The 13,458-nt window shown below is 48.8% G+C and overlaps 1 protein-coding gene across 1 annotated transcript in view; it reads left to right on the plus strand.

Annotated features, from left to right (window-relative positions):
• Positions 1-7,033: 7,033 nt before the first annotated feature.
• LOC147118909 (uncharacterized) overlaps positions 7,034-13,458 on the plus strand; it is a 29,904-nt gene continuing 23,479 nt past the window's right edge. The window contains exons 1-3 of the mRNA XM_085984668.1: positions 7,034-7,192; positions 7,274-7,818; positions 7,901-8,030. Coding sequence (XP_085840794.1) covers positions 7,034-7,192; positions 7,274-7,818; positions 7,901-8,030 — 834 coding nt within the window. The remainder of the gene's footprint in view (positions 7,193-7,273; positions 7,819-7,900; positions 8,031-13,458) is intronic.

Consider the following 13,458-nt stretch of genomic DNA (forward strand, 5'->3'; position numbering starts at 1 on the left):
ACAGTATACAGGAGCTGTAAAAGTAGTTCTCTCTTAAAGGTACATACACTACAATTCCTCCCCTTTATGATTAGCAGTACCCATAATGTTCAAATAACAATTAACACTTTAACATGCACATTAAACTGAAATAGTCCATTTATAGATTCAGTCTTTGGGGCGGCTTCCTGATCCTTTCTGGATAGCGCCTTTCCTGAGGTTCTTGTTCTTGGTGCGGAGGCGATTCTGGCCCCTTTTTGTCGGTTATTTCATCAGTTTCCACTGCTACTGTTTCTGAGGTAGATGCTACCGGTATGTCGGGTTCATCCCCAGGGACGCGAGACATGGGGTTGACTCGTTCCTGTGACGCTAAGATCTGGTCGATGTGGTGTCTCACAATGTTCTCCCCGACATCCACTGTGTACATTAATGGCCCCTGCTGTGTGCATATCGTTCCGGGTTGCCATTTCTCTGTTCGGTAGTCACGGGCCAAGACTGGCTGTCCTACATTGAAGCTCCTTGTCGGCTTCTCATTGATGTGCTGGAATTGTTTATCCTCAACATTTCTTCGCACATTTGGTCTGAGCAAATCCAGACGAGATCTCAACCTTCGGTTAAAGAACATCATGGCCGGGGTCTGGTTGGTAACTGCATGTGTCGCATTTCTGTAGGGTAACAGGAAATTGTCCACCTTATGCTGTAGTGGAATTTCATCATCGCACATGGCCTTTATCGCCTTTTTAAATGTTTGTACGAACCTGTCAGCCAACCTATTTGTGGTTGGATGATATGGGGCGGATGTATAATGCCTTACCCCATTCCTTCTCATAAATTTCCGAAACTCTTCAGACACAAATTGTGGTGCATTATCAGAGCAAATCTGCTCTGGCAAGCCGTTCCTGGCAAATATGGTCCGTAGGACTGCAATCGTTTTCTCTGTAGTTGTTGAGGACATTTTTATCACCTCAGGCCATTTCGAGTGAGCATCCACTGCTATTAAGAACATTGAGTCCATGAATGGACCAGCAAAATCAATATGCACCCGTTGCCATGGAGAGGAGGGCCACTCCCATGGGTGTAGAGGGGCATGTGGTGGTGTATTTTGGACCTTCTGGCATCCTGAGCAGCTCTTGGTTAGGTCCTCGATTCGTTGATCGATCCCTGGCCACCACACATAAGCCCTAGCAAGGCTTTTCATTTTCACCCCTCCCAGATGACCTTCGTGAAGCTCATTGAGCACTCTCTCCCTTAACTTGGGTGGAATTACCACTCGGGATCCACACATCACTGTCCCCTGGCATACTGACAGCTGTTCTCTTCTGGATGAGAATGCTGGCAACAGTGAGTCGCCATGTGTTGGCCATCCCCTCACCGTCAAATCATATACCCGAGACAGTGTCGGATCATTGCGGGTCTCCTTCTCTATATCCGCGTTAGTTACTGGCAATCGTTCAATTATTGACGAATAAAATATCTCGATAGGGTCCACTGCTGGTGCTTCCTCCACAGTAGGCAATGGCAGGCGTGATAGCCCATCAGCGTTTCCATGCTGTTTCGTGCCTTTATATTCTATTTCATATTGGTTCGCCCCTAGATAAAGGGACCACCTTTGTAACCGTTGTGCAGTCATCACCGGAACGCCCTTCTTTGGATTGAAGATGGAGACAAGTGGTTGGTGGTCAGTCAGCAAGGTGAACTTCTGCCCATGCAGATAGTGGTTGAATTTTTTTACTCCCCATACTAGTCTGAGGGCCTCCCTGTCAATCTGGGTGTAGTTGCGCTCAGCTGAGGTTAGTGACCGAGATGCAAAGGCTACTGGCCTCTCCAACCCGTCTGGGAATTTGTGCGACAGCACCGCTCCAATACCATAGAGTGATGCATCACATGTCAAACGAATTGGTAGTGCTGGGTTGAAATGGACCAACACCTATTTTGATGTGATCAATTCTTTGCACTTCTGGAAAGCTCGGTTACATTCGTCATTCCACTTCCATGGTACCCCCGTTTGCAGCAGGGTGTTCAGTGGGTGTAATACTGTAGACAAATTTGGTAAGAACTTATGGTAGTAGTTTACCAGCCCGAGGAACGACCTCAGTTGTGACACATTTTCCGGTGCTGGAGCCTTGACTACTGCCTCAATCTTTTCAGGGGACTTATGTAACCCCACTTCATCAATAACGTGGCCACAATACGAGATCTGCTTCTGGAAAAACTCGCACTTGTGGCAATTAGCTCGTAGCCCATATTCCTTTAATCTAGTGAGCACCTTCTCCAGGTTGGCGTGGTGATCATTGTCATTTTCGCCCGTGACCAGGATGTCGTCCAAATAACACTGGGTCCCTGGAATCCCTTGCAGGACTTGATCCATTGCCCTTTGCCAAATAGCCGGAGCCGATGCTACCCCGAACACCAGCCGGTTGTATTGATAGAGACCTTTATGAGTGTTGATCGTGAGGTATTGTTTCGAGGCTTCTTCTACCTCCATTTGCAAGTACGCCTGGGCCAGATCAATTTTGGTGAAGCGTTTACCTCCAGATAGCGAGGCGAAAATATCCTCAATCCGTGGAAGCGGATATTGTACCGTGTGAAGGACTGGGTTCACTGTCACCTTAAAATCCTTACAGATGCGGACCTTCTTTGGTTCCCCAGGCGTATTACTCAACGACCTCTTCATTACAGGAACGATGGGTGTAGCCCACTTGCTCCAGTCCACTTTGGACAGTACTCCTGAACGTTCCAACCCTTCCAGCTCTGCTTCGATGGCTGTTCGGATCGCATAAGGCACCGGTCTGGCCTTAAAAAAATTTGGGCTTGCATTTTCCTCTATTTTAATCGTTGCTGTTATGCCTTTTAGTGTTCCGAATCCCTCCTGGAACACTTCTTGTGCGTCAGTTAGCATTTTTGACAGTTGTCCAGGTGTGACGTCGTCATCCTTTTCGGCCTCAACCTTCAGTGCCTGTATGGAATGCCAATCTAATTGTATCTTCCGGATCCATTCACGTCCTAGTAGTGGTGGTCCTCCATCTAGCAATACATATAGGTCCATTTTAGGTATTTCCTGGCCTTTGTATATCACTTTCACCCTTATTTTTCCTTTGGGGTAGACTTTTTGCCCCATGTACGTCTTCAAGACAATCTCTGTAGCTTTCAAGGGTATATGTGAAAATAGCCGCTTGTAGTCCCTTTGGTTTATGACTGTTAGGGCTGATCCTGTGTCCAATTCCATTTTCATTTGGACTCCGTCTATCTTGAGTGTGACCCAGATAGTCTGGTGATCCTCCATTTTGGTTACCTAATGTAGTTTCAGACAACCCAGCTCCTTGCTTCTGGAGTCTGTATCACTTTTCTGTTCGTCTGAACTACTGTCCATCACCTTATGTACCTTTTTGTACTTCTCCTGTGGAGATTTCTTGCTGTTGGTTTTCTCCCCTGACCTGCAGACTCTTGCTATGTGTCCTGCTTTTCCACACTGTCTGCACACTTGGTCCTTGAACCAACAATCCTTCTGGTCGTGTGTTGTTCTGCCGCAGCGATAACACTTCCCTGCTCCATATGATATTTCATTGGTGCCATATTCTTGCGGTCTCCGTTGTATCTCTGCAGCGCCCCGTGCAGCTGCTTTGTGTGATACTGCCATGCTGAAAGCCTTGTCCAGTGTAAGATCCTTTTCTGATAGAAGCCGATTCTGGGTTCCTTCACTTTGAAGCCCACACACAGACTTGTCCCTTAACGTATCTGCTAGTCCCACTCGAAACTGGCAGTGTTTCGATAGCTTGCGCAGTTCCGTTAAGTACTCAGCATTACTTTCATCTTTATGCTGGTTCCTTTTGTGGAACTTAAATCTTTCTGCTATCAGCAGCGGTGTGGGGTTTAAGTGGTTCTGTAGGATTTCTACTATGCCTTCGAAATTCTTATCCACTGGCTTCTCTGGGGTTATTAGGTTTCGCAGTAAGCCATAAGTTTTTGTACCCATGGAATTTAACAAAACCAGTGCTTTCCTAGCATCTGGCACTTCATTCGCCCTGCAGTATACCTCAATGCGTTCCACATATGTCGGCCAATCTTCGACTTCATTGTTGAACGCATTGAAACTGCCACTCTTCGGCATCCCTGGGTGTGATTAAACTGTCTAAAATGGCATCTCCCGTGCTCTCCCTTCTTCTCCGCTGGCACAAAATGGCGCCTCCCGCGCTTTCCTTTCTTCCCGCGCTCGCCCTTCTTCTCCGCTGCAGCTTCTAAAAATGGCGTCTCCCGCGCTCTCCCTTCTTCTCCGCGGCTCAATGGCGTCTCCCGCGCTCTCCCTTCTTCTCCCCATGGACGCTGTTCAGCGCTTCAGCCCTGGCTGTGCTCTGCGCGTTCTCCTGTGCGCCTTTCCCGTTGCTGCCGCTCGGTCCTGAACCCGGCTGCTGCTTTACCCTCTCTCTCTGTTTTGTTTTTCCTCGACGCCGCTCGGTTTTCAACCCCCGGCTGCGCCCTGTGTGCTTCACCCTCTCTCTTACCCCGTCGACGCTGCTCGGCTTTATCTCTGCCGTCGGTCAGCTCCAGCCGCCGCTGTCCGGGAAGGGTCTGCGCTGTACCTGTTGCCAGTCTGTTGCTGGATCGTCGTGGCTGGGGAACCAAGCCTGGCTCTCAACAGCCTCCCCTGCGATGTTCACTCTCTGCTGGATGACTGGGCGGTTGCTCGTGGTCGACGCCCGTGCTTCTGGCCTCGACTTTCTTCCACCGCCCTCCCGGAGCGAATCCTTGAAGAGAAATGCAGAGTTGCAGGTAGATTCGAATCGACCTCGTCGCCACTGTTGAATCCGTGATTCTTAAAGTATGATGTTTTCCAATAACTAGACGGAGGCTGTAAATTAACAATCAACAGGTGTTTACTGGAGGAGGGTAGTCTAAAGACTGACAGTACAGAGGCATGCTCAAGGCTTATATACAGGTGTGGTCACTGCCGGTACTACAGTATACAGGAGCTGTAAAAGTAGTTCTCTCTTAAAGGTACCTACACTACAGAGGGGGTTGACTTATGAGGAAAGGTTGAGTAGGTTGGGCCTCTACTCATTGGAATTCAGAAGAATGAGAGGCGATCTTATCGAAACATATAAGATTGTGAGGGGGCTTGATCGGGTGGATGCGGTGAGGATGTTTCCACTGATGGGTGAGACTAGAACTAGGGGGCATAATCTTAGAATAAGGGGCTGCCCTTTCAAAACTGAGATGAGGAGAAACTTCTTCACTCAGAGGGTAGTAAATCTATGGAATTTGCTACCCCAGAGAGCTGTGGAAGCTGCGACATTAAATAAATTTAAAACGGAGATAGACAGTTTCCTAGCTGATAAGGGAATTAGGGGTTATGGGGAGAGGGCAGGGAAGTGGACGTGAGTCTAGATTCGGATCAGCCATGATCCTATTGAATGGCGGAGCAGGCCCGAGGGGCCGTATGACCTACTCCTGCTCCTACTTCTTACGATCTTATGTTCTTATACCAAGGCTAGGAGAGGCACCCTGGATGGAAACCTCTCCATCTCTCTACCTCTCTCCTTCTTTATGATGCTCCTTAAAACCTACCTCTTTGACCAAGCTTTTGGTCATCTGCCCGAATATCTCCTTATGTGGCTCGGTGTCAAATTTTGTTTTCTAACGCTCCTGTGAAGAGCCTTGGGACGTTTTACTACATTAAAGGCGCTTTATAAATACAAGTGGTTGTTGTTGTTTCATGAAACTAATAATAAATTCCCCAGAGGGAAAAAAACTTGTACTTTTACTCCCAAATGTTAAAAAGTTTGGTCTACAGAAGCACGGAGTTTATCTACTTTTATTCATGAATTTAAAAAGTCTGTATTAAAACCTGAGCCAGTGTGTTGTGAGACAAAGAGCCTTGTGTCCAATAAGGGGAATAAAGGCCCACAGCCTCCCCTGGCCCCGGGCCCTGAACAAGGGACTGGAGAAACTCGCTGCCCTGCGGATCAGACAATCAGCCGGCGCTAGTCCTGCCCCTCGGGCTCCCCGATTGGTTGGAGGCCCCGCCCCGCTCGCTCCCTATTGGTCGGAAGCTCCCGTCAATCAGGCCGTGTGCCCGGGTCACGTGTCCCTCACCGCCTTACAATGAAAGCCTCGCACGGTCGCCGGGTGGCTGCAGGTCAGCGGGAGCGGGGTCGGGAGAGTAATAAACTGTGGGTAGGCCGCGCCGCAGGGTTTATAAAGTTGGAGAATGGCCTCAGGCCCGAATGAGATCCAGCAGCCCGGTCTGTGTTCCGCCAGACGGCAGCGGTGAGGCTTTTTCTCGATGACAGGCCCAGGTTATGCATTGCCATCTTGGTGGAGGGAAGACAGAACGGTTCCACCTGCAGCAGGGCGCATGCGTGGCCATCTTGGTACAGGAACAATGAGTGGGTGGGGCTTCAGTGTCCCAGTGACCAGGAGACCCATTGACTCATTGATTTTATTCTCACTCTGCACACAGCGGGTGTAGAACTGAACCCAACCAGAGTAGAGGGAGGGGGAAACTGGGAGTGGAGGAAAGAAATGTTGGAGATGGTGCGATGGGTTTGGATTTCAGCACAGGGAGGAGGGAGAGTGTGTGGGACGGGGATTTACAGCTTTGGGGGAACAAGAGAGGAAAGAATGTTCCATAGAAACTAGAATTGTCTGTTTTGAATTTCTATCCTGTACTTACAGTGATCACTTTTGTAAACACCTTTTACAGGTGAGGATTTGCAGATGGGAAACTCAAAACCAAACATCACATCAAGATCTGACAGAGTAAGTCGATTTATCAGGACCTGAATATCATCGGCCTTTGAATGTGGAAGGAGAAATTTTTCTCTGTTCTATCTGTGGGAAAAGATTTCAAACATCAGTGTGACTGGAAAAGCACCGAGACACACACACCCGAGTGAGAGTGTTCCAGTGCACTGACTGTGGAAAAATCGTTAACCAGTTACACAGCCTGAAAAATCATCGCACCATTCACAGCGGGGAGAAACCGTACACGTGTTCTGTGTGTGGACAAGGCTTCAACTGATCATCCAACCTGGAGGGACACATGGACACCCACACCATGGAGAAACCGTGGAAATGTGGGGACTGTGGGAAGGGATTCCGTTGCCCATCCCACCTGGAAACTCATCGATGCATTCACACCGGGGAGAGGCCATTCACCTGCTCCGTGTGTGGGAAGGGATTCACTCAATCATCCTACCTGATCAGACACCAGCGAGTTCACACTGGAGACACGCCATTCCCCTGCTCCATCTGTGGAAATGGATTCACTCATTTATCCACACTGCTGCAACACCAGCGAGTTCACACTGGGGAGAGACCCTTCACCTGCTCCATGTGTGGGAAGAGATTCACTCAGTCATCCAACCTGCTGAAATACCAACTTGTTCACTCTGATAAGAGACCTTTTAATTGTTCTAAGTGTAAGCTGAGCTTTAAAAGTGCAAATGGTCTGCGGAAACACCAACGCACTCACACCGGGGAGAGGCCGTTCACCTGTCCCGAGTGTGGGAAGGGATTCACTAATTCATCCAACCTGCTGACACACCAGCGAGTTCACATTGACGAGAGACCTTTTAAATGCTCAGACTGCGGGAAGTGCTATAAACGTTCTGGGGAACTGACATGTCATCAACGTGTTCACATTGACGAGAGACTGTTCAGGTGCTCTCACTGTGGGACTGGGTTCAGGCAGTCATCTGAACTCACTGTACACCAGTGCACTCACACTGGAGAGAGACCGTTCACCTGCTCCGTGTGTGGGAAGGGATTCACTCGCTCATCCCACCTCACTGATCATCAACTTGTTCACACTGATGAGAGACCTTTTAAATGTTCTGACTGAGAAGAGCTTTAAAAGCAAAAGGAAACTGATACAACACGAATGCACTCACACTGGGGATTGGCCGTTCACCTGCTCCGTGTATGGGAAGGGATTCACTCGGTCATCCGACCTGCTGAGACACCAGCCAGTTCACACTGGGGAGAGGCCGTTCACCTGCTCCATGTGTGGGAAGGGATTCAATCAGCCATCCAACCTGCTGAGACACCAGCCAGTTCACATTGAGGAGAGGACGTTCACTCATTTATCCAGCAAGTTGAGACATCAACGAATTCACAATTCACTGCAGGGGTTGGATTCTGCTGTCATTGCTGCTGTTAATCACATCCAGGACTGAACCATGTTCATTCTGACAGTTGGGGTTTATTTCTGCTGAGGTTAATGACCCCTACAACTAGGCTGGAGTTTATTATTCTGGATATGTGTCAGCTTTGTTTTCAATGCATTGTTGTAGATTTTTGTCTTTCCCACCTGAGTGTTTAGCATCACCTGGCTGAAGCTCTGAAAGGACAATCTGGGGGGAGGATCGTACGGCGGGAACAGAACTTCAGCCTGGACACAATCCTTCAGGGCCACACTGAGAGGGGCAAACGGCACTTTGGTCTTTCTCATCTATCTTCATTGACAGCAAAGTCCCTCTGCGGGTTAATCTTGAGGCCTGTAAGAAATGTGTCCCAGCCGCTCTCTTCCATGATTCAGAGCTCCTAGGCATGGAACAGAAGGCTCCTTTACAACTGTGTTTAGAGTCAGGAAGAACAACAGTGAATGCTGGAAACGTGCTGTCAAATCAGAAATTGGTGTCAAACTGCGATCTGCTCCTGACTGAAAGTGAAACGGCAGGTTTGAGTTTCCAGTCTAAAAATGACTGTGGTAATTATTCTATGAAGATTTAATGTGTTTGTGTGACTGTCCTGAGTCTACCATTGTAAGGCAGGTTAAAATATAAATTGGTTAAAGTCCACATTAAAATAGTAGATGGAGGAGTTCACAGGAGCCTGTTAACTGCTGGTACAATTATACAACAGACATTTGATCTCCAGATAAAGAAGGACCTGCAGCGTGTTTCCAGGAATTCCCTGTTTTATTGATGTGTGTGTGTTAGACACCAGGATAACTAAAAATACACGACCTGGAACATCCACGGGGTGTGATCCCGACAGTTACTCTGGGATCACTCCCACTGTGGAACTCCACCACTGACCCTGCTGAAGGTTGTAGGCTCAGGGAGTGGGGTCTCCAGGAGTGGACGGTAAGAAAGCTGGGTTTCAGTATCCTGACAAATATATGGTGAAGAACCAGAGGAATCCTTACTGAGGAACCGCCTGGGGTTTTACCGGCCAGCGTAGGTCTCGGGGTGAATGATCCCTGACTCCCCGAACTGTCTTACATTGAACCCAGTTCAGATCAAGGTGAGTTCAGTTTACAGGAGAATAGGGACAAATATCACCCACAATTGAGGGAGTCAAAAGCAGCCATTAGAGAAGCTCAGAGATCTTTGGAAGATGGTGTACAATTGTGGTAATAATAAAAGCTTTTCCAGCTATGTCAGGAGTCAGAAGACATAGTTACACAGAGTTACATAGAATTACAGAGTCTCCAGCACAGGAACAGGCCATTCGGCCCAACTGGTCAATGCCGGTGTTTCTGCTCCACACGAGTCTCCTCCCACCACTCTTCATCTAACCCTATTAGCATATCCTTCTATTCCTTTCTCCCTCATGTGCTTATCTACCTTCCCCATGAATGTATCTGTGCTGTTCACCTCAACTACTCCTTGTGGTAGCACGTTCCACATTCTGACCTCTCTTTGGGTAAAGAAGTTTCCCCTGAATTCCCCATTGGATTTATTAGAGACTGTGTTATATTTATGACCTGTAGTTTTGGACTCCAACACAAGTGGAAACATTTTCTCCAGGTCCACCCTCTATAACCTTTTCATAATCTTAAAGACCTCGATCAGGTCACCCATCGGCCTTCTCTTTATTCTAGAGAAAAGAGCCCCAGCCTGATCAGCCTTTCCTGATAAGTATATCCTCTCAGTTCTAGGATCATCCTTGCAAAGCCTTTTTCCACATTCTCCAGTGCCTCTCTATCCTTTTTATAATATGGTGACCAGAACTGCTCACTGTACACCAAGTGTGGTCTAACCAATGTCCTATACAAGTTTAACATAACTTTTCTGCTTTTCAGTTCTATCCCTCTAGAAATGAGCCCCAGTCCATTGTTTGCTCCTGTTATGGCCTCATTAACCTGCGTCGCTACTTTTAGTGATTTGTGTATCTGGACCCCGAGATCCCTTTGCTCCTCTACCCCATTTAGCTGCTTATTTTCCAAGTAGTTTGTGGCCTCCTTATTCTTCCTACCAAAATGCACCACTTATCTTAAAATTCATTTGCTAATTACCCTCCCATTCTATAAGTTTATTAATGTCTTCTTGCATGTTGTCGCAGTCTTCCTCAGTATTAACTCTTCCTCCCAATTTGGTGTCATTGATAAATTTTGAATTTGTACCTCTGAATCCCGAGTCCAAATAGTTTCTGTAAATGGTGAACAACAGTGGTCCCAGCACCGATCCTTGTGGAACACCGCTTCCCACCTTTTGCCACTCTTAACCCCTACTCTCTGTTTCCTGTTTTCTGTAACCAGCTTGCTATCCATAACAGTTTGTAAGATCGACAAGATGACCCAGGTCAGGCCGTGTGGAGTGAAGGGCCAGGCAGCAGAATGGATGGAAAGCTGGCTACAGAACAGAAATCAGAGGGTTGGAGTTAAGGGAAGTTTGTTGCGACCTTTCCATCCATTCTGCTGCCTGACCTTTGACTCCACACGGCCTGACCGTGGTCATCTTGTAGACCGTACATACTGCAGACACAGTGCACCAGTGGTGGAGGGGGTGGATATTGAGTCCTGTGGCAGGGGCGCTGATGAAGTGGATTTCTCTGTCCGTGAGTTTTGAGGCATCGCTGGTGGCGTTTTTCACCACTTTCCACCTTTAAAAACAACCCTGCTGCCAGTTTATTAAAGCCATTAACAGCTGCTCGGGTGGGACACACCAATAAATGAGGCCTTGTTTCCCTCAGAATGACAGGCCTGAACCCGAGTTAGAAAACATTTAGTAATTAAACCAGACTGGGCGGGGCCTGAGGTGCGAGTCAGTAACGGAAAATTGGTGGCCAGCGTACTTCACACCAGGGCTGAGGACCCGGGGACTCGGGTTTCTGTATCATTTATTGATTCATTTAGTTTATTGCCCAATCTCAATCCGACTGGCGGGTCATCTTGCTGTCCGGCGGAGGCGAGGTTCCCCAGTGGAGGGCTCTCTACGCGGGGTCCTTCCCTGCACCATTGGGGATCTGGGGTGGAGACTGTTACAAGGAGCTGTCGTGTGCAACAGTTTTTAAGCTCCTTTCCGGACTCCAAGGCCAGATGTGGTTTCTGCGGCCTAGAGGAGTCCACGGGCCGTGTATATATTCAGTGTGAGAGGTTACAGCCCCTGTATAGTTACCTGAAGGGGCTGCTCCTCAACTCTTGGTTACACTTTAGCCCCACGCTCCTAATCTTTGGCCGCCCGGGGTGGTGGGGGGTGAGTAAGTCGGAGGATCTTCTCCTGGACCTGCTCTTAGGCCTGGTGAAAACAGCAATTTTAGGCCCAGGATGGACGGGGCCCATGGGGGGTCACTCTGGCTGCCTGCCTCTCTCCCGTGGTCTTGTCCCTGCCCAGGTGGCCCTGGAGAGGGAGCAGGCGGTGTCCACCGGTTCACTTGATACCTTCCTCGATCGGTGGGCACGGAAGGTATCAAGAGGCGATAATCGATCCTCACAATCACATTGTGATGTAATTATTAATTGTGTGTGTGTCACAATTGTAGTGTATGTAACATTCCACCTTTAAGAGAACTATTTTAAGGGTTGCACTACTTTATCTTGGCTACTGTATACTGTAATACCGGTGGTGGCCACACCGGTATATAAGTGCTGTGTAAGGATTTATTGGGCAGATTCGCCCTGACCTTCGAATAGTAAAGTCCTGTTAAAGTTACTCTTGTAGTCTGTGTATTAATTCGCCATATAACACACAGACTTTACAGTGGCGACGAGGATGGGATCTTACCCTGCGGCAGCAATACATCCGAAGCAGTTAACGAGCGTCGAGAAGAGGCATCCGCCCTCGTCGTTCTGCTGAGAGAAGACTCGAGTCTGCAGAGCAAGGAAGAAGGAAGAATTCAGACACAAAGCCTTCCATCAGCAACAGGCAGTGATCGTCCCTTCTGTCACGGTGGTGAGTGAGCCGATCAGCCACGAGAAGCAAGTCGGCCACGTTGACTGTGAGTAGGGGGGAAATAAAAAGAAACGGAGGATAAGGGCGGTGAACTCGACCACGGTCGGGGGAAAGGAGCCGGACAGAAGTCGGGGCCAGAGACGCTGAGACTGGGGCAGCGTAGGGCACGGAAGCCGCGGTACAAGCGGGAACGCAGCCGGTGTGAGAGACCGGGCTACAAGCGGGCTGGGGAGATGCAACAGCGTCGGGAGACAGCTCGACCGCGACCGGCGAAAAAGGCCGGGCAGCTACCGAGGCCGCGAGGCGCTGCGACCGGGATCGTAAGGCGCGGGAAGAAATAAATAAATAAAACCGCGGAGAACTCAGCCGCAGCCGGGGGAGGAAAGGACCGGACTGCGAGAGGGCTGGGGAGGCGCGATTGAAAGCCGCTGAGGGAGAGACAGAGCCCGAGTGAGTGGGAGAGCTTCAGAATAAACTGAAGCCGGTGCGCAGGCTGCGAAACCAGAAAGCCAGCGGTCGTCGCCCGAGGGCAAAGCTTACCCCCCCCCGCCAGAGGAAGACAAGCGCGGGAAACCGCCATCCTCGGAGGCGGGGAAGAAGATAAGCGCGGGAAACCGCCATTTTTGAAAAAAAAAGTTAAAAAGTAAAGAAAAATTTCGTTGTTGTCCTCAGAAAGATTGTGAAGATGCCTAAGCGTGGTAACATCAACGATTTCGATTCCGATGTGGAAGATTGGGCCACGTATGTAGAACGCATCGAGATATATTGTAAGGTCAATAAGATAGCAAATTATGATAAAGCTCTAACCTTACTAAACTCAATGGGTGCGAAGACATACGGGCTATTGAAGCATCTTCTATCACCAGCTAAACCGGTGGATCAGTCTTTCGCTAATATTGTTGCTGTCCTGAAGGATCATTTGAACCCCACACCGCTGATGTTAGCGGAACGATCTAAATTTTACGTGAGAACGCAACTAAAAGAGGAAAGCAACGCGGAGTACTTGGTTGAACTGCGTAGGCTAGCAAAATACTGTCAGTTTGGGGAAAATCTGACAGAGGCACTGAGAGACAAGTTCGTGTGTGGGATGTCGAAGGAAGAAACACAAAAGCGACTGCTCGAAGAGAACGATCTTACACTTGATAAGACTGTCCTTATTGCAGCATCGCACGAATCCGCAGCGAGAGGCACGGCGGAGATGCAGCTGAAGACAGCGGTACTCAGCGTGGATCAAATGACTTCGGGTACAACGAAATGTTATCGTTGTGGGAAGACAACACACGACCAGAACCAATGCTGGTTTAAAAACCAGGAATGTAGAAAATGTGGCAAGCTTGGTCACATAGCTAAAGTATGCCGGTCA

Source organism: Somniosus microcephalus, chromosome 4 (assembly GCF_052327205.1).
Source record: "Somniosus microcephalus isolate GS21.2 chromosome 4, FLI_Smic_1.0, whole genome shotgun sequence".
NCBI lineage: Eukaryota > Metazoa > Chordata > Chondrichthyes > Squaliformes > Somniosidae > Somniosus > Somniosus microcephalus.